The sequence below is a fragment of the Botryllus schlosseri genome, chromosome 6, assembly GCF_051294905.1.
Source record: "Botryllus schlosseri isolate E-star chromosome 6, Bs_hap1, whole genome shotgun sequence".
Classification (NCBI taxonomy): Eukaryota; Metazoa; Chordata; class Ascidiacea; order Stolidobranchia; family Styelidae; genus Botryllus; species Botryllus schlosseri.
In genome coordinates this window covers 23,970,565-23,992,594 of record NC_137241.1, presented here as the reverse complement: position 1 = coordinate 23,992,594, position 22,030 = coordinate 23,970,565, and the positions used below count along the sequence as shown (strand labels likewise).

The following is a 22,030-nucleotide window of genomic DNA, read 5'->3' as shown; positions in this document are numbered from 1 at the left end:
AGTGAGTGGAATTTGGAAAATAATGTTATGTTTGAACAACCCTATAATGCTCATGAATGACTTATTTTGAAACATTTTAACATACAAAATCACGGAATATACTTATTTATTGTTCAAAAATATAGTGCGAAAGGAGAGGTGATGCACCACGCAGTGCCTCACCAACCATGCATATCACCGCACATCACTACAATATAGTGAACACTGTGCAAGGGAAAATTCGATATGATTGTAAAGCTATTTATGGTAAGGTGATTAAAACTTTAGAGCTTGAGATTTGTTCTTGAACTAACATGTTTTCACTTTTCACACACTTTAGCGCAACCTCGCCGACAAGATAGCGTAATGATGAAGCGTCCGGCTTCTTGATCGGTATAGGTCGTGGGCTCGATCCCTGGACGGTTCAGACCTCAGCATTACCGGGATAGCATGGAGGGGTGGTGCAAGACTTGAAACGCCCTACAAGGCTATATCTGCACCTTCCTTGTCCAGCGGCATATGCACATCATGCACTCATGGTGCGCATATGCACATATCGTGTGTATGTATATCATAAGTCGGTGTATATGCCGCAAAAACATCAAGGACAAAATACATAACGTCTTTCCCCTCCCTTTCCTTTTCGTATGCCATGATCGGAAACTCGAGGTTGAAGGGCCATGAACCCATGACTCGTCTCCGCAATAATGTTCCCCATACGCCGAGTCGATTAACTGTACTGCTCAAAATTGCAATGTCGCGCACATGCCATGTTTTGAACTGTGGTGTATTCATGCTCCAACTATTATATAAAGGTTTCCCAAGCTTCTTTACACCCCCCCCCCCCCCCCCCAGGCCGCAAACCAGGCATCGAGCAGCCATGACCCCCTACTACCGACAAGAAGTGTTTTATTCGTTCATTGCACAATTCTCGCATTCACTACTTTGTCACGTATACTTATTAGCAGTCTGATAAACCGTATGACCGCTATCTAAGGGTCACATTTGTAGGAGTTATAGGACAGACGCACTCAGTGATAACGATCGTATACAAGGCAATCCCACTTCCAAATAATCTTGCATAGTTTTGGTGCAATATGCGCTTAAATGTTAAAACTTCATCGTCATCGTTGTACACAGGCATTTGAATGTGTGCCCGCATCTTGCGGTCAATAAATGTCACTGCACAAATTAGTCTACTCGTTGTTTGATTGATTGTTTGGTTAGTTAGTTAGAAAACTCAATCTTGCATAACAGTGGACATATGCGGGGAACGTTAGTGTCGATTTTCGATTGAATGCACCTTGTACGACCGCGAATGACGTGATCACTGATCACTGATCACATATTTATACATCGGACTTTGGTTCATGGAGAGAGAAATAACATTGTACGAATTTTCCCAAACAGTTTCACCTAGTCCACCGCCCACGTTTACTCTCAGCACCCCATCTCCTCCCAGCACCCCTGTCGCCCAATTTGTAGCTATCGCTCCCTTCGAGGTAGCAAACGTTCCTACTTTGGGAACCAATGTACTGAACAATAGTAGGCCTACTTGGCAGTGACGTGCGGTGAGGTTCATGGCGGGTGGGGTGATGACCCACCTCGCTTCCACACACACACGCGCGCGCGTAAGGTACCTCATAAAGATACTCAAGGATGTGAATAACAACATCAGCAAGAGAATGCGGTTTTCTGTTGTCCTTTGCTCGTCCAATCCACTGTATCAGCAAGACTAAATATGTCACTCACTAACATCGAACTATAATGGTTGAAAATATCATTCAGACTGTGGAAAGTCATGTTTTTACATCCAAGATTGCAGATGCAGATTTCCTTAGAACAGGGGTCACCAACACGAGGCCCGCGAGGTAATATTTTGCGGCCCGCGGCTTGATTTGAGATTCCGGAAGAAAGCTAAGAAAACCATTTTGAAATACTGAAATTGACTACAGTTTCAACATATTGTTGTTGTTGTTGTTGTTTCAAAATTAGCTATTCTCCTGTGCCCAGTATCACTATTCGTCACTAGCTAAAACGGATTTGGCGATGGCAACAGCATTCCGTTGAGGGAGAATAATCAGCTGATATGTATATGGACTGGGCATATTGCCTTGGCGTGCAATGGCTCAAACACTGCCAAGACCGAGACGCTTAGAAACGGCGCAGGGCAGTGGTTCTCAAACTGGGGGCGTGCCTTTCTAGTGGGGGAGTGAAGGCATCTGCATGGGACGCGGAGCTGCGGTCAACTGGAAAAATTTTCGGGCTTCGCGCAATTTACGTCAAGTTCGGATTTTGTGTATAGTCCAGAATTGATATTGTAGAATTCTCTCATCAACAGTCAAAATCTTCCACGCCATCAAACTATCCGTTGGAATTGCTAGCATTTTGGTTGCATTTTGTGATATGACGATAAGGGGAGAGCGAAATATTTCAGTATCATAAAGGGGGCGGGTCTAAAAAAGTTTGAGAACCACTGGCTTAGGGCAGTCCCACAAGATCAAGCATTACGTGGAGATGGTCTTTCAGCTAGTAACGTATCTCGCTAGCCCCAATATCGATCCCTTAGTCGCTGAAAAGCGTTTCCAGGTATAGTGAACAGCTCAGAGTTCAAAATAAATTGAAATTGATGATAATAAATTTTGTTGTATTTGTATTCCTTTAATAAAATACTACTTCTTTTGTGGTCACTATGCCCATCGCCTATGTTAGGTAGCACGGTGGACGGTGGTGTACTGACGTAGAGTTTTAAAACGTGGTTGCCTAGCTTACATCGATATTGATTCATGCATCCCGCGGCCGCTACGAAATTTGAAAAGTGGCCCGCAACCCGTTTTGAGTTGGCGACCCCTGCCTTAGAATAAGATTGCAAAAATATAAACCCCCGACTGCACGTCACTGGTATGGTCTACTTCAGAGGTCTCAAACACGCGGCCCGCGGGCCGCATGCGGCCCGCCAGAGCATTTTGTGCGGCCCGCGACGACATTTTGGAATTTCAAGTATTCAACAATATATTCAAGTGCGATATATCTTTTCGGTATCATAACTATCACTAGGGATCAGCTATTACGTCACATATCTAGTTCATGACGATAAAACATGGCCCGTTGATGATTCGTGACTGAAAATTGTGCGACCTTCTCATAAAGTTAGTCGAGTTCGGATTGATTGGGTAATTGACTCGAGTTGAGTCGGGTCAAACGTTAAAATCAGAGAAGGACTTGTGACTGGGAACGGTGACTTGTTAATCCTACGGACGCAACAATATATGAAACTGTCATGGGAATAGTAATATATCAAAAGGTCGTAGCTTGCGTTGCTTAGGGTAGGCCCTATATAGCTATTTATTCAGGTCAGTATGGCAACCATTGGCATTCTATGACCCCCGTGACGTATGGTTGGTTACATGCTGGGTGTTGTTTGTTCTCTTTATCGATGTTATTATCGGTGGCGGGTAGGGTAGTAGTACGCTCTACAGCTGTAACACCAATGAATTATTCGCCAATTGGACATTTCTATTCCAGGGGTTCTTAACCAGGGTCCGTAGACCCCATCGGAGTACGCAGCCCCACATCAGGATGTGCGAGATGAATTCTGGAATTAGGCCTATATGCTGTGGAATATGTTCTTCGCCAATTTAATTCAACTGGAAAATAGTCTTCGCGCTACGCGCGATTTTATGTGAATGCGCTTTCTGATTTTAATATAGGTTGTTGTTGTTGTTGTTTATTAAAAAGAAAGATTTGGCGATTTAATATAGGTGCCATCGGAAATTGTGTTGGAAATGGACAGGGGCTACGAGAAATCTCATTGGAAGATCAAGCGGTACAATCGCTAAAAAGATTAAGAAGCAATGCTATTACTATTGCTCAATAATTTACTATGGCTTAATATTGATTATATTTAAGCTGTTATTGATATGTTCCAATAATAATCGAAGGCAAAATCTAACGCTGATTTAATTTGAAGTTGGCAATGACAATAACAATAGCCTATACTTATCGCGACTTTATCAAAACCAGGATTAGGCTACACCGCTCAAATGTCTAATACCAGATCAATATTCAGTAGATTTTAAAATATTCTACATAAAATTGTGGCACGTCAAAGGTCCACTAGTTGAAATATTATAACCCGACAGTTTTACGATGTCATGATGCAAACTCTTGTATGATGTCTGTAACTCATTAATTAAAACAATTATGTCCGACACAAAAACAATTTTATTCAAATATCTGAAAGTGTGATTTTTTCCGTGTCAAGCGTGAATATTGCAATCGCAAATTAAATTTCCACGATGTTTGTGGAATATGCCTGTCTGCAAGGTCCCGTCAAATAAGGCCTACTTGGAAATTATACATTGAATATCCCTATTATTGATGCTGCGGCCCGCGGCGTCATCAAAAACTAGAAAATGGCCCGCGAGCACATTTGAGTTTGAGACCTCTACTTGGTGGCAGCGCCACGCGATGTCTACTGTATCTGCGTTTATTGCGCTTAGCAGACTATATAGGATCTACCTTGGTTCTATCGATTCTTTTCATTCTTTAGTCGTTAATGTCTGTGCTTGGTAGTGTGTGCGGTATGCATTTTATTTCCTTGGAAATTATTGTACATGTACAGTACAATGTACATTGTACAATGTACGACGTATAGCCTACGTACAAGCCTGTAGTAAGCTTGCATGGGGATTCGTTTCCGCGGTAATGGAAATGATTGTGCAATACTATAGAAAACTGGCATGCAGAATCGCCTGTGCTTTACTCCGAGCGGCCATTACAAGAACTAGTCAAATTATCAGCGAACTGGACGATAAGTTGCGATTATATTTCACGATCTACCTGTGGTATACGCTGCATTGACTAATCGTTTTAGTAGACTGCCTTACACGTGAGCTCGTTATCTCATGACCGTATGTGGACGACTCAGCACCGAAGCAACCTCAAGTTGTATTCTGCGTTTTCTGGGAGGAGCAGACTGTAAAATAACGCTTGACAATTATGATGCGGATTCATCGGAGTGATTGCATCCAGCCATCCACCTTATTCTATATTTACGGAAATCGTAAATGACAAATTCTCATGTCGAAGTCTTCGTCCAAACGTACTGCTGCACTATCAGCACTGCAAGTCCTACAATATCGTACACTTCGTATTAATTTTAAGGCTCAAGGGCCGGGAAGTATGCTCAACAATGCGATTTGAAGAATATGGTGTTTTAAACATATAGGCTTGAGGAAGCTAAACTGCCGAGTTCATGTATCAGTTCAATTGGGGTCTCGGTTCCAACTTTGACGACTTCCCCACTTCTGGGAATCTAAAGCGAATAATTACAATGATGCATGTGCAATGTGCATTGTGCATTGTGCATTGTGCATTGTGCAATTGTGCATTCTCATCGTTGAATTTTCCACAAAATATGCGCGAACTATAGTAGCCTAAAGCAAATCTTTCAATCAAGGTGGAGGGGTACAATATGTAGAACCGTATTCCGACGAATATCAGAGCCTCCTTGAAAAAATGACCAGTGACGACCTCCAAGTCTAGATACAAAAGCAGCTTCTATTGAATGAATACTATAACATGCGTATTGAGATTGCCTGACCCGGTACACAATAACTTCACATGATGCCTGTATGTAACCCGTGCTGAACATGCCTTTTCATTGCCTATACACTATTTGATAATACTGTACGCTATTTCTCATTGATTGTGCAAATGTGCAATTGTGCATGCCTCTTTGAAGCATGTTCTTCTATTTGTTAATATTTGTAGACCAATGTGGGAGTTGGATTGATCGACTTCACCAAATCGTTTCGACTTCTTTTTTCTTCGTGCAGTATCTCGAAAATTATGTTGAAATGATGATGATGGCGATGATGATATTCTGCGGCTTCATTCTTCATAAATTTAAGTTGGAATGACCTCTGATTGGGTAAACATCTCTCAAAGTGGAGGCAGCGGAGCCAATGTGATAGAGCAATATAGAATATTGACGCTCAACCTGAAACAATAGTAATTCATTATTATTCGAATTTTCATCATGTTGCGCCACTGCATTTCAACTTGAAATATTGAGAGGAATTTAAAAACGTGAAAATATTTCATGTCATTTCAACACCTAATTTAGACATTCTCTAAGTCACCCAATATATCATGTCTCGGAAGCAGACTTGGGTAATTCTAATTGCCTGATAAGACTAATTAGAGCGAAATGCCGATAATCTAATTCTAATCGAATTTGTGAAATGCTTTAATTTCAATTCTAGCCTAATTTCTGGTTTACTGCAGGAGTAGTGGTTTCCAACCTTTTGGGTTGCAGGAGCCGCATTTTAAACTTCAGAGTACGTATGGAGCCACATGAAAACACTCGAGTATAGGCTACTACGCATAACGTAAATCTAAAAGTAGCTAAACTACCTCTGGATCTCACCCTCCACACTGAAAAAAAATTTACCTCGATTTACCGCGAAATGTCTGGAAGCAGGGTGGCCAGCCACTTGGCAGTAATATAACATTACCGTCACTCAATGTAAATTCAACTTACAACCGTCCGGTAATCTAACTTTACATGCCAGACTGTAATGTTACAGTCACCTCTGGTATATTCAATCTACATTTTCTTCTGTGTACATTTACCACCGAGACTGTAATACCTACCTACCTACCTACAACCCTACATACTGTCCTTGTAAATCAGATTACATGCCAGCTTGTAAATTCACGTCTCAGCCTACATCCATACCTATCACAAAGCAACGCGATGCCAAAATACCGCAAAAGTTTCCTCACGCTCTCAAGACGACATTAGGACAACTGTATATTCATTCATGATTCACGATGAAAAAGTATTGCTGCTGGAGGTTGTTTAGGAGGCATGCGAATATAGCACGAGTGGTCCCAAGAAAAGGTGAATTAATTCCAACGCCGGATAAACTTCCAATTGTTTCTTTTTCTCGTCTTCATTCCTTCTGTGTGACTAGTATCTTGCAGTTCCACTAAAAATAATTCATGCGTAAGTCGCTATACTAAGCCAAGTTGCTAACCTAGACATGACTTCTAAAGACTAAGACAAATAGGCTAACAAAAATATAACAAGTTTTGAAGTACCGGTACTGGTACATTGTGAGTTGACGACTCCTCATTTGACATGATATAGCAGAGATTCATGACTTAAATGATCAATGTATAGAAAGAAAAGGTGCCTCATTTGATGCGGCATGTGAGCCAAACATCGAGCAGTGGATGAAAACATAGCTAAGCTATGACCCGATAAATGTCAATAACAAGCTAACAGTTTCAACTACTCCGCGGCAGAGTATGAGGTGTCGCAGGTCATTATACAAGTCGACTAATATCCCAAAATAGAACTGAGAATGGGGCGACTGAAATATTTAAATCATGAAACCAAAATCATCCGGGTGGTGTGCACAGTCGTAGATATTCACGGTAACTAATACTACACAGTAGGCTACTGTACCTTTTACGATGCGTATCCCATTCATCATTCCTGAGAATCTTCAACGAAAGTCGTTACTTTCTTCAATCACAAGTCACAAGCTTCGCACCGTCAGCCTTTGCATGCCCAAAGCTCAATATTAATGGCCGACCAGTCGGCTACTCGGCTCGACACGCAGACGACTTTGAAATAAGTGATATTCATCCGCTCACATATGCCACCAATAATATTTACTGTCCACGTTATAATGTTCAATCCAGTTTGGTTTTTCATACAGAAACATCTATCAACACCTATAGTCCCTTTCTTTTGCATCGAATTTCGTATATATTGATATTTATTGCTTCCCTTGTGGTTCCCTACTTACTTACCTAACCGGACGCTATTTGTGATGTCACAGTTGATTGTTGGTTGTTTACTACGAATCTCAGAAGAACCTGCAACGCGCAACCTAAGGTAACCTATGATAGGTCGCCGTGTCCGCCATTAAGAAATGGTCAACTGAGCCTGCTGCTGTGCTGATATTTCTAGTTTCAGGAATAAGATTATATATCCTAAACTGATTTTTGTAACTCATTAGCCCTATCTGTTACAACAAATCTAACCGCCGAGACCGACCGCGTAGCCATAGCCTTATAATATAATGTATATGGTGTAACTATACATTGTCAGCTGCTTCTTGCACCCAACTATGCACTATACCGAAATTGGTACTACGGTCAACCAGTTCCGTGTAACCTAATCCTGTCTCGTGAACGAGGTTGAATCAGGTCAAATCGCAACGAGAATGATATCACAGTGACATGCACTTCCACGTATCCACTGGTTGCTGGGGCTTGGAAGCTAATCAATTTTGCCAATAGCTTGGTAAAATGCCGTAGCGATTAACTGTCAGTAACCTTGCGAAGAAATTCTGGTAACTTGACTTAGCAGCTAAATTAATGTAATATTACATATCATAATGTAAAATGACAAGCTACACGCTGCTATTGGCTGCGACCGGTAATTCGTTGTAAAATTTACAGAAATTTCTTTGTAAATCTACCAGATTTTTTTGTGTGCATGAGCTAATTCAAAAGCATGCACATATTCTTCTATAGATTCTATGTCGGTTATTTTAGCATTGATAGACGCAGATTGGCGAGTGCTATACATTGAAATAAACTGAAAATGCAAATCATTACTACAGCGTAGGCTACTATACGTCGTTATGTCATAGCTCTTCACTTCATACATTCCAGCACTTAATACAGAAGTTTGAGGGGGATTATACGTTGAGTAATATCGGTAATATTGAAATTTATACTTGACTATGAGCTGCTACTTTGATGTCAGTAAAATCGTGTCGAAATTTACTCTTCACCGAGACGATCTACAGAGGTCTAACCAGCATAACTCAAGATATATCATTGTCTGACGGGTATTCATTCACTAATATTCATCCATGCATTTGACGCTAGTCTGCAGGAATTCTCTTTACGCGGTTTCAGAACCGGCCTTGGGCGCGGCTTTAGACAAAATTAATACCCCATATTTTAGCATTCATATACAGAATTTGACTATAACTATTCATAGAAACAAACAACAACTGTCTATAATATTTTTGTGGCATATTCTGAGGTCACTCAGAGCCGCAAAAAGGTTAGCTTGGAGCCGCATGCGGCTCTAAGAGGCGCGACTGGGAATCACTGGTAGTGCGAAACGTGCCGAGCTTGCTGTATTGACATTTTCTATACTTAAAATTGAACTATGATTTGATATTTACGGAGCTTGATTAGATGCTCAAGTTTTCGCGAATTCAGCAATTCCAATTCTAATCTAATTTGGAAATAACTGTGTAGCTATAATTCTAATTTTACTCAAATGTGTAACAGTTCAAAAAAATTTAGTTGTCCAAGCCTGCACTGAAACTTAATACGATGTATCGATCACGTTACTGACGAAATAGGACTCATTGCTCACCTCTCGCCATCGTCCTTGTTGATCCGGATCTGCCTCGATATCAAAAAGCGAATCCGACAAACCCGGGAATGCGGAACTGGCGTAGGTGTTATGTAAGCTCGGAGCGTAAATCACGTGCCTGTACGGGGTATGCATTTGCAATGCTTGTTGTGCGAGTAAATAGTAGTGAACATTACGTCATGATTACCTAAAGTTGATTCTTTCTCCGATTCCGTTCATATCTATGAACGCTCTGTCCAGGTACATCAGTTGATCATTTATTGACCGCAACAACAAGGCGCTGGAAACAATACAATGCGGTATTTGCCAAATCATGTTATAAATCTGTTATGTGTATTTAACGTTTACTAGTATTTCCGTGTTGCGCTTTAAGATAGTAATCTCTCGTATGAGTTAAGAGCAGGCTAGTTGAAAGTTTGAAACGTAGTAGGAAACAGAGAGCATTAAATCAACCTTAACCGACCCGTAATTGTCCCGCGCTCTTGATGGCCAACAGACCAAAGACTGTCGTATTAGCACCACTTGCACCACCACCATTTGCACCACCAATAGCTGGCTATTGATGCTATCCTGAATTACAAATCTACACTTCGAAACTCAACATACGTACTCGCTGGTATCCAGTGGGGCATCTATTCGAGCATGGAGCTGCTTTGCGGCAATTCCAAAATCCTCAATTGCGTCGTCAAAACGTGCTGTGCAATCAAGTTCTCGTTAGTTTGATATGGACCTTTTGCATTTTTTTACAGTGATCAGAAGTTTCAATAGTTTATCTTATCGAATGGCTTAATGAATTGTAATACGCCCTGGTGTTAGCTATCATTCCTACATTCTATACTGAGACTGTCATACCAATGAACTTAACTGAAGCGTGTATATACGCAGGTCGACATACCGCTTACAAATTTATCAAACTTCGAAAGTGTAAAATAATTAACGATAAATAGAGCCTATGCATCGCTACATTGTGAAATTGGCTGGGTGCATTTACCAATTTGGAAATTGGTCGTGACTTTTTGGAATGAAACTACTTGACGCCGAAGTAATCAAGATAGCGGCGTGCCAATATGTCAGTATATGATGAGTCCGGCAATGAGTTTTGCCAGTAAATGATGCGCAGGGACATGTCCCGACGTGATTATGAATATTCACGTGGCGAGGGTGAATGTATCTTTTGTCTTGGGATAATTAAAGCGTGCGGAGCCCCATCCTTAATTGGTAACAATACTCGTATTTGATATTCTTCTTTTCCTGCTAAATGGTGCCGACGAGAAAGCTATCTGGACTGTATTCCGAATTCGTCTGCCATCTATCTTGATAGCCACGATTGAACTGGGGTATAGCTGGGGTTGCATTTAAAACAAAAAGCAATTTAAAACAAACATGTTGAAAACATGCCCCTTGTTTAAAACATGTCTTTTATTTTTTAGCAATGAAGACACGGATATTTAATTGTGACGGCACAGTGGATTGACATTGCCAATTTAAAATAAAGGATAAATATGGCTGCACAATGACAAAGGCTCCCTGCCCCCGTTTTAAACAGACCAAAAATATCTCTGATCAGCATTAGGACCACATCAAATAGGCTGCATTTTTACGGTCGGCGGTCATCATCATCAGAACAGCTATTTCGTACCAATTTGATCGATATCTACGACGATCTCGAGGATACCAATCATTCGATATCTTATACGTCGACTATATCGAGCGGAAATCGTCTGTAGACTCACACGACATGTTTTGGAAGTTATTGACACGATTGGGGCATAATTATACAACATTTGAACCAAAAAAGTATTTGTTTTTATAAAAAAGGCATTTTTAAACACTGTTTAGAACATGTTGTAAACAAGTGTTTTAAAATACCTTTTGTTTTAAATATAACTGTAGATAAAGCGTAATGATTAATTCAGGGAAATTGACTTCAACATAATTAATTCAAACAATGGCCTATTATACTATCTTTAGCATCGTTTTTGTCATAGACTCAATATCCCAATAAAATCAATAGTGCCGCATTCCATTATCGTGTATTGCCATGGCATGTATATGTCGCATCACGAGGGTAATATATCGTTATGTTTATTGAATAAACTATCGTATTTAATAAATGAACACACTTTTCTCAAATAAATTAAATGTAATACACACTACTAATATACACTATTATTACGATGGCTTTGAACAATAATCCGCGGTGTCATCAAGGATGTGTGCGGATTTTGATTATGGACCTACTGAAATTGTCCATTTACACCATTTCTATAGCATAAGTAAGCTTGTGAATTCACCAACAATTCAGAGAAAACTGACTGAAATTGATAGATGTGAAGTCACTTTACAAAGTCTGTGAGCTCTCGACATCCGTCGTGTGGAGTAGAGGCTACTCGTAGTCGTTTGTCGCATATTGATAATAAAATTTTTGGCTGAACTATGCGGCACACCACGTTTTCCGTTTTTATCCCAATAAGAAAGTAGATGATAGATCGTCGAATATATATAATATGCAAACTCTTGGTATACACTTACTTAGATCAATCCCGTTTTCACTAAAAAGCTGCGCATAAGCGCTCTTAAACACCTCCTGATCCTCCTTCAACTTCTCTCCGTAATCGACACAGTTGAATGGGAGAATGGGATCGTCAATGAGCCTCCTCGCTATTTCCGTCATTAGCTGCGCCACGGCTTTGTTGATACGAAAGCCAGGGTCGATGTATTTCCGCACCAGTTCAAACGTTTCATATACAGAATGATAGACCGGGTACGATCGGATGTCAAGAGCCTGTGGATAGATACATCATTGAATTCAGCGATATCACAAAATCGTATCCCTAATTATGCTGTATTTTCTTTGAACAGCTTCTTTGAGGTACAGAACTTCAATATACAATTGAATAGTATATTCATATTGAAATGAACCCGAATATTTTCGGCTGACACTCTTCAGGGGTAATCGTCAGCAACTAGTAGAGAATTCGAAAGAACAGCGTATATCAACAATCGTAACACAAAATATGACGTCACCAGCAAGAAATGTCGAATACGAGAGCGTTCAATGTACTATTTTTAGATGATACACGAACTCTTTTTGTTGACACAGCATTGGCTGGTGTATTTTGATAAAAGTCGACTTGGCTGGTGTATTTTGATAAAATACGACTCCTACTAGTTGCTGACGATTACCCCTGACGAGTGTCAGCCGAAAATATTCGGGTTCATTTCAATATGAATATACTATTCAATTGTATTCTCTTTGTATTGCAATTTTGTAGTGTTTTGAAAGGTAAATTATTTACAATAAACTGAACTGAGGTAGGATGTCCAGTACATAGGAGATGTCAGAATGTAAATAGAAAACAAGGTTTCCGTGTGGTTCGTTAGTAGTGGTGAATCCTATAATTGACGTTATACTCGTTAGTTGCAAAACAGCATTGCTGTGCTGCCGTTTCAACGTCGAATTTTCGTCAAATCTGCCGCATTTTATTTTCTATTAAGCAATTTTCTACACCAAATGTGATTAACCTGATAAATCAATATAGATCATCCCCATTATAGAAGATGTAAAGCGAAGTTGCAATCCAAATATACCATTATCAAAATCCGAACTCTCCAACCGCAACCGTGGTATGTTGAAATTACGGTAAGCCACATTTTGAACGTATATTGGACCACATTGCGATACGATCAACTCACCGGGTCCCAGGTGTATCCGACATCTACTGCACTGATCCCAGTAATCTGTACGAACGGAGTGAAATCGCTCCCAGCGCCAAGAGTGCCGATTCTATCCGAAAGAAGTATAGGATGTGATTTCACATCCCCACGATAAAACAGGAATTCCGCGCATTACTCGGGAACGCTGTCGGCATTGGCAGCCTCCTTGGGCATTCTATTTGCCCACGTATCATAAAGTGTGGTTCTTCCTTCCGCCACTTCATCCTGGTCCGGATTGGGAATTAACTTGGTGGATTCGTACACGAGGCCGTTCATGTTTGGAAGCGCGTCCATTGTTAAGCTGTAGTTTCCATTGACGCTAATATCGATATTGAGGTACGCCACGGAGCGAGACGAAAGAAGTTTCTGGAATTCCTGCAAAATTGCAAAGACAAAAATCATCCCGCTTCCTCACGCGGGTGATATTTATCGCGTGTTACACCCGCTCATTCAGGAAACCGCGGAAAAATATTTTCTTCTATACTAATTTAGCGAGGAGTTTCAACAAGTCTAGCTATGTCTGCACTGTAAATCAATGGGTGGAAAATATTTGGATTTATCAGATTTCCACCATAGCGTGGGGTGTAAGGTAAGCGATACCGTCAGGCCCAAATTGTGCTTTCACGTCCATTCCAACGGGTGTAAATGAGTCAGACACACCAATCCTTATGGAGGTATATGCCAGGGGTGTAGTGGAATCTGTTTGCTTGTATCACCTTTCTTTACACCAGGGGTGGCCAACATTTTTGCTATTGACGGCCGCATTTCGATTACTCATGTAGCCTACGGCCGCATTTCGAGGCATAGTCGTAATGAACTATACCAAGTTTCGTTTGTGAACGTAATGTTCTAAATTTCTGAGGTTCACATACAGAACGCGAACGTGAACCTCACGTTCACACCATCCCTAGTATTTAACACGTTGACCAAAAACCGGTCAGCCATTAGTAAAACTACCCATGGTAGTCTTCCTTATCTCAGCCGCAGTGATTCGATAGTCGTTAATCATATCTTACCTCGACCCACTCCGTTGTCCCCAAGTAACCATACTCTTCCGCTCCCCAGCTGCAAAAGATAATGGTTCTTCTCGGTTTCCAACCCTTTTTGACTGCGTTGCCAACAGATCTGGACATCTCGAGCATAGCGGAAGTGCCAATCGAAGGATCAACGGCCCCGAATACCCAAGCGTCACGGTGGTTACCAATTAAAACATATCGGTCTGAAATGCGAACCCAGATTATATTCCAGTATCTACCAGCGATGCGAGCGTCTACCTGGCTCAACCGTTCCTTTGATATATCCGAAAATATTGTGCGTTGTGGCAATTTCGTTCTTTGTTGTTATATGCATCTTGATTTGCCTTTAAAATTGGATCGTACCGATACTTAATAATAGTGATTTAGCTGCATGAGACTGCATTTTGACGTGTTCATAGGGATGAAGTTGGGTGCTGTCACGCATTTTCGCAGTGCTGAAGTTTTAAATCACTGCGTATAGTTTTAGGTTATAGGTTAAACACACCCAAGTCGAAATAATTTAGTCGACAACTGTCAATTGACGTCACACACACACTTACCAGCCACATATACACACACAAACTTATTCCCCGAAGTTCATCTTCTTTCTTAGATATTGCACAAATTCAAGAGTGCGGAAGGTCTGTATTTAAAACTTTCTTCGTGCAAAGCATACCCGGTGTTGTTTAAATCTCCCTCAAAGCCGGGTCCTAACTTGTACGTTATTGACAGCCCTCCGATCCAGTCCTCCGGGGCATCGTCTCCTCCCATCTTTTCCAGATATTTAACGGCGTCATCGTAACCGATAGGAGTCACGGGGATCTTCGGCAATGATGTTTCGTTTTCCCACATTCGCCACGCCGTATCTTGAAAATAAAACACTGAATAACCTCCATACTATACGAAATATACCGTCCGCAATACTATACATTACGTCTTAACATACATATACGTCCATGATAGCATTACCAGGATTCATAAGTGGTCATGGTAGTCAGCGTTTCAACTCAGATTGAAGGAAATATAACGCCGTAAATTACAAGAAGTATCAATTTCAAAGACATCTCACAACTACGTCAAGTGGAAGTAGAAAATAAAAATACGAATAAGTACTCAAGTAAGTAGTTTAAAAAGGTAGATTTGGTCGATGGGTCGCATACTTTTCGAATTTAATTGGAGGTGGCCTTTTTTGAAATTGCAGGGTCTTACGAAACTAAGCACAATTACACTAGAAGTAGGCGGACTTGGACAACCATTGATAATTGTGGTTGTCTAATTCGATTAGACTAATTAGAGCGAAATGCCGGTAATGTAGTTATAATACAATTTTTGAAATGTTTCTTTGCATTTATTCTAATTCCAAATAAATTTGTGAAATGTTTCCACGCTCTAATAATAATTCTAATCTAATTTGTATGTTCCTGAAAATGCTACAGGAGAACTATACAGTGTGAAACGAGTCAAGCTTGCTGTGCCGATATTTGCCATTCTCATGCCTACGAGAACAAACTCTTATCATATAGAAACTGAACTTCATTTAGTGTCAAAGGTTTAAGCGAATTCATTGATTCTATTTCTAATCTAATTAGGAAAAACATGTGTAGTTATATTTCTAATTGTAATCTAATTTTGAAAATCTTAAAATTTTCTAGTTGTCCAAGTCTGGAAGTAGGTGCCATTTTCGAAAATATGTTCAGATAGAGATATGTCAATAATGTCACCCATAGTTGGTATTTGTACAGTTCCATAACTTCGACGGCTTCGCAGCCTATTGGTATTACGAATTCTTGATGAGTTTCGATCACTCGATCCGCGTCACTAATTTACGCAGCCTATTCATATATTTGAAAACGGACTTACCCAAAGCCGGATATTGCGGAGTGAGAGGATCCCCTTTGTATGATTGTAAATTGCCGCGCTGAGCACCGGTCCCCGGTAAAAACCAACTGTCTGGATATGGGTTTACCCAAGACACGGTGTAATCAATCGGATCCGAATATATGATCAGTCCTTTACAGCCATACTCCTGAGCGAGGGACGCTGAATGAAGAACGCATTAATCTACGATATCATCGCCTCATGAGAGAGAGAGAGCGAGGACGGAGAAATGCGACACATTTCTGATTACCTTTAGACCCTCGGAATATTCGTCCGTATCTGGAAATGCACACGTGACCCGACGGATCGACTCCAAGATCACGAGTTAGTCTTATGAAATCCTCGACACGTGCGTAATTAACGTAAACTAGATTTCCCTGCGTAAAGAGATTCTATATCAGCACCCGATATTGCACACTCGCAACCAGACAAACCGTAACATCCCCGGTGGCGGAATAAGCGACAAATGGATTGACTACTTTATCGCTCTCTTGTGTTTCATCCAGTACCTTTTCGAATGGCGTCGATTTCTCAATCTCGGTACCTGTTGTTAAACGATTGTTTTCAAAAAATGAACTGCACCAAATAATTGTACGTCATGTAGATATTATGCGAAGGGTGGGTGTTGTTTAGAGTGGCCACAGGTGCGGGTTTCCCCAGACATATCCGGATTTTGGTGTTACTATAATCTTCTTCAAGGATTTATGCTCAGAAGTCGGGTTAAAAAATTACTTCGTACTCCATTTTCTGTAGGTTACCACTTTTTCATTATTAGAGGTCGCCAAGATTTTCATGCCGTAGTAACTACACTGGTCTACACGATTTTTGCGGCGCTGAATACGAATCTGACGTCACGTTTTGAGATATTATATATGTTGAATATTTCTACTTTTTCGAGGTACTCAAGTAGATTTTGGCTACTTGAAGTACTTACGGAAGTGGTAATGTTTTACAACTATACTTCAACATCTACCTGAATAATATTATGGATGAACTAATTGCGTTTGCAATTTGTTTTTTGTAAAGTAGAGAGTAGTTCAGGGATAATATTGCACCACTATCATGAGTTAAATCTTTATGAAAAACGCGCAAAATAGCCTCTGAGTCGCGGTAACTGAATAAATTTTTTCGAAGCTTTTACCCATGGGTGGTGTCATGATAGTCATTTTGCGGTAGCTGCGACGCTACATCTTGCGATTTCGTATGTAGCCACCTTCGACTAACTGTTGAAAGTATGCGACCACCCTCCCCCCGACCAAATATACTTAGATATTTACTGACTTTTAGTAATTCTCAGACGATTCATTTCGTCTTCCACTGGAAATAGTTTTCACATGTATTAGAAATTACCACTTCTACTTGTAATTGAGTAGAAATGTAAGGCGTTACTTTTGCTACTTGAGTAACAACGCCATTCACTTCGACCAACTCTAGTTTAGAAGAATTAGCATGATAAGTACTGACTGAGATTAATGATGATAAATTTTCTCAAGTTATCATGATAAGCAATTTTTCTGTGGAAAGTTTCAAAACAACTTAAAGGGCCACATATTTTGGTCATGTACCGGACTGAACAATTCTTTTCTACATAATATACCAACAATACAATGTTTATTGTTTGCGAACTTTTACGTTTTACGAAAGAACAGTGTGCTGTCACAATATGCATTGACTGAATAAGTCTGCAGGACAGATGTATAAAGATAGATAACGTAGAGAACTACATTAGTTACGGAGCTACTAATCACAATGTTTAAACGAGGACTGGTATATCAGTGTTGGGATCAAGTCACTACCTTCGAGTCACGAGTCAATTCGATTCATTGCACATTTTGACTCGAGTCAAGTCAAGTCAATCGATTTTCGAAGGTGACTCGAGTCAAGTCAAGTCAGTCGATTTCCGGAGGTGACTCGAGTCAAGTCCAGTCAAGTCAAGTCACGAGTCAAGTCACAATTCAAGTCAAATTGCCTTTTCGAGGTATGAGGCGTGATTACGTCATTGTATTTTGCTAGCTGTCTTAAATACAGATTGAGTGGTCATTGATTTTGAACCGATGAACGAATATAGAGTTAAATATACACGCAAGTAAGGCGCTGTATCGCTCACGTATAAGTAGAACTAATAAACTACGTAAGTAATTGTACAGCCTCAGTTTATAGTTACCAAGCCAAAATAGAGAATAGAAAAACGAATTGATAAGATGCAATACATTACCCTTTTGCAAATTGATATGATACAATTCGAGCCTGCGCCAATGTTTAGGACTATATAAACTATTTGCGAATTCAATTTCAATAAAACAAGAGGTTTGGTTAAGTTAAGAACACAGAACAGAAATAGACATTTTGCTAAATTACTTTACTATACTATAGTTTACGACAACGTATGCTGTCAGCTTCGATCACTTCGTCTGCGATCAATATATTTGTGAGAGAACAATGGAGGCTCAGTAAAACGCACGATCATTGAATGATTGGTCGATCTCACGGTTCACACCAGCGTTGCGCGAACAATCCGAACATATGTCATATACAGTGATTTTTATCGACACCGATTACTTGATGACTTGAAATTGACTCGTGAATTTTGCTCCGAGTCACGAGTCAATCCACATTTCTGATACGCCGAGTCAAGTCAAGTCAGGTCATTCTAGCAAAGTGACTCGAGTCGAGTCAAGTCATACGAAAAAGTGACTCTCGAGTCTGACTCGAGTCAAGTCATGACTCGAGTCATCCCAACACTGTGGTATATAAAGATGATAACTGCTACCGACTAAAAATAGTTGCATCCACGTAAAAAATTTATGGGTTGAAAAGAGGTCCTGATCGAAAGAAGTTCGAGAACCGCCGGATTCAAGTTCATCGAAAACTAAGTTATTCTGTTCTACATGAACCGAGGTTTCATCATTATAGATGATTTCAATAACAATATTTAATCTGCTGCTGTTGTACGCTCACCGTAATGTTACTAACGAAAACCGAATTTTGATTACTGTATTAAAATGAGAAAAAATACATACCGAAATAATCTAACGTGATAGTGAAATTCTGAGCACAGAATCGGATTCAGTAACCTAATATTAGCCTAAATCAATCACTAAAATTTTTGGCGCAAAATTTTTTTGAAATTTCGAGACCAATATAATTTTATGAGCCGAAAAGAGCTTCTGAATGAACGAATATAGGAAATGACTGGATTTAAGTTTACCAAAAAGTCACTCATTCTGTACTACAACAACCCAGGCTTCATGATAGATGATTTCAATAACAAAATTTGATCTGTTGCTGTTTTATACTTACCGCAATGTTACTAACGAAAGCGGAAATTTGATTAATTTATGAAAATGTGAAAAATTCATACATAAAAAATCTGACGTGATAGAGTAATTATGAGCACAGAATCGGATTCAGCAACCTTAAATTAGCCTAAATCAATCAATAAAATTTTCGGTGCAAATTTTTTTTTTCGAAATTTCTAAACCAGTGCTATCGGCCTTATGGTGGCAAGAAGCGATCTTGTATATGTTCCGCAGCTTCGACAATACTGAGTTGCACGTTCGATTCTGATCCATAGGTAAACTTCCGAATCCCTTCCTATAAGTGCCGGAGGTTTATATGAGTCACTAGACAATCTGTATGCGTAGGCTTACCATATTTTGGAAATCTAAAAGGGGACACTTTTCCTAGGCTTGCAAAACTGGAGAAGAATTCTCAAAAACCGGTGAATTTATCCCACTTTCTGATCGGTTGACTAAAAAAATAAAAATAAAAAAATAAAAAAGCCTTCTCTCCCCTCAGAGCTCAAAAATACCGTTTTTCTCTCCGCATTGCTAGGTGGTTGACTAAAAAAAAAAAAAAAAAGTCATCTTTCCGCTCAGAGCTCAAATCACCGTTTTTCACTCCGAAATACCCGCCGGCCTTAAAAAGCGGGACGTTTGGCTGACTGGTCGGGACGCCGGGACAAGACGTCAAAAAGCGGGACTGTCCCGCTTAAAGCGGGACGTATGGTAAGCCTATGTATACGAGATGTCGACAAGAGCCGAGGACGAAAGTGAGCCTGGCTATATATGTTGGCTGCTCAGGATTCAAAATAAATAATATCAGTCTATAGTGTAAAATGACCAATTGACCATGTCATGGCATGGCAAACACCATGTATACTGAATCAACAAAACTATCAGCTGTATAATATATATATATATATCTAAACGACTTATGGCGTCACTGGCATACAACATATACACGTTACTGCACGTGAATAATCGTTGACCGTGTGTCGGGGTTATATATGTCCCTTTGTCAAGGCATGTTGTCATTGTGTTTTGACCAAGGCTGGGGTGCCGTGAGTCGAATTATGTGGAGTTTCGATCAAGAAACTCAGGAGATTCGTATTCGAAATGTATTCACTGCCTGCACGCATATGATGGTAACAAGTCCCATTTGCACGACGAGCCAGCATAGGTTTAGAGATGATCTGTTGGAGTAAATAGTAGGCCTATGTTTTTTTTCTATACACTCGGACACAGAAAGGATTGTGTCAGAATTTCTAGATCGAATGATTAAGGTGGGAAAATAGCATATTTAAAACGCTTACCATTCTCTAAAAGAATCGATATCAAGTTCGAGTCCTCTTGGTTTGGATACGAAAGCAAAACGTCATAAGGATGAACTTCGACGTCAAAACCAAAATCATTCCACAAGTCCTTAATATAGTTGACGAGTTTCACTTCATCCACGTCACGCCCAGCGATATGCGGCTCAGAGGAAAGATACCTGCATTAGAGATTTACCTGGAGTTTTAGGCCTGACGACTGTATCTCCACACTGAAACCGGATTCAAACCGGGAGTGAAGCCCACCATCACCCCCAAAATATATCGAAGTCGAGTAGATGAAGTTACTTAGAACTCTATTGACGACTCCGTGGCGAGTTTCCTAATTGAATAGTAAATTATGGACATTATATTTATAGTTTCTGCTGCTAGTAGCAGGGTTCATCGAATCGATGAATTCATTACATTGTCTACATCCAATTATTAGGTGAATCCACCAGCTACTCCGAAACGTTGTGTATTATATGAATTCTTCTGTCCAAAAGTAATGTTCTGAAGTAGCATTACTGCAAATGCTACCAGACTTACTGCAAATACTCTTCAATCTTGTCCGAGTTGATTTCGTCCATCAGGATTTTCGAAACAGTTGGATCTGCCGTTGGTAAAGGTGCAGCGGCAGCTGGTTCAGGATTGTTGCTAAACCATCCGATAAGAAACCCTATTACAATTCCAGCCACAGCGCCTCCGGTAAGTAATATAATAGCATGTCTAGTTACGCTCATTTCGTAACTGCAATATCCCCAGTATGAATAAATTATTTGGAACAAAGCTGTGGAATGCAAAACATTGGAGTTATGTTTCATCGAAATAAGTCTTCTAAATTCTAAAGCAGGGGTTCTCAACCTGGGGGGCGTGAAACATCTGAAGGGGGCGCGAAGAAGCGGTCACCTGAAAAACATTTTCGCGCGTCGCGCGATTTACCCACATTGTTTCTCTCTATATAGACCCAATTTAATATATTTTTATTCTCTCATCAACATTCATAACCTTCCATACCACCAAACAATCTGTTGTGGTTGCTAGCATCCCAGTTGAATTTTGTCATACGACGATAAGGGGGGCGCAAAATTTTTCACTTTCAATAAGGGGGGCGTGTCTAAAAAAAAAGGTTGAGAAACACTGTTCTAAAGTATTATGGCGGACTGCTGGTATCCTTAACGCAATTTCCCTATAGCTATAGCGTCATGTAGGCCCGTCTGATTCGGAAGAAATGTTGATTCTTTCGTAGCAATAAGCTTTCACGTGCTCTGCAGGTAATTGCACCATATCACGGTAACTTACTCAAACTTTGCAATTCTTTTTCGTGTCGCTGGGGTATAAAAAACAATTTCTCTCGTATATATAGACTGATTTTACTCCGACGTATCTGTATCGAGTGAATCTGCATGTGGATGAAGAATTCACCAA

General features: G+C 40.2%; 1 protein-coding gene and 1 long non-coding RNA gene across 2 annotated transcripts; both read right to left on the bottom strand.

The window, feature by feature from the left end:
- Positions 1–5,700: 5,700 nt before the first annotated feature.
- LOC145441667 (glutamate carboxypeptidase 2-like) lies at positions 5,701–21,410 on the bottom strand. Its single transcript, XM_080319585.1, has 15 exons — positions 21,152–21,410; positions 20,606–20,784; positions 16,446–16,555; positions 16,262–16,388; positions 15,994–16,173; positions 14,810–14,999; positions 14,392–14,477; positions 14,134–14,336; positions 13,254–13,492; positions 13,097–13,187; positions 11,933–12,185; positions 10,011–10,095; positions 9,588–9,680; positions 9,401–9,518; positions 5,701–5,983 (listed from the first exon to the last, which is right to left on the bottom strand). Exons 1-15 carry the CDS (start codon positions 21,343–21,345, stop codon positions 5,882–5,884), a joined length of 2,250 nt encoding a protein of 749 aa, XP_080175711.1. The 5' UTR covers positions 21,346–21,410; the 3' UTR covers positions 5,701–5,881.
- LOC145441671 (uncharacterized) lies at positions 6,776–8,428 on the bottom strand. The gene is made up of 2 exons (XR_013915880.1): positions 7,460–8,428; positions 6,776–6,977 (listed from the first exon to the last, which is right to left on the bottom strand). It is a non-coding gene; the product is annotated as an uncharacterized LOC145441671 (long non-coding RNA).
- Positions 21,411–22,030: the final 620 nt, after the last annotated feature.

What these genes read in the sequence shown, in the direction of transcription:
- LOC145441667 (XM_080319585.1), bottom strand. Translation starts at nt 21,345, where the DNA reads ATGAGCGTAACTAGACATGCTATTATATTACTTACCGGAGGCGCTGTG. An exon ending in ATCGATTCTTTTAGAGAATG is followed by an intron (nt 16,556 to 20,605) that starts GTAAGCGTTTTA and finishes GTTTAACAACAG; the next exon opens with GTACCGAGATTGAGAAATCG. An exon ending in AACAAGGACGATGGCGAGAG is followed by an intron (nt 5,984 to 9,400) that starts GTGAGCAATGAG and finishes CTATTGTTTCAG; the next exon opens with GTTGAGCGTCAATATTCTAT.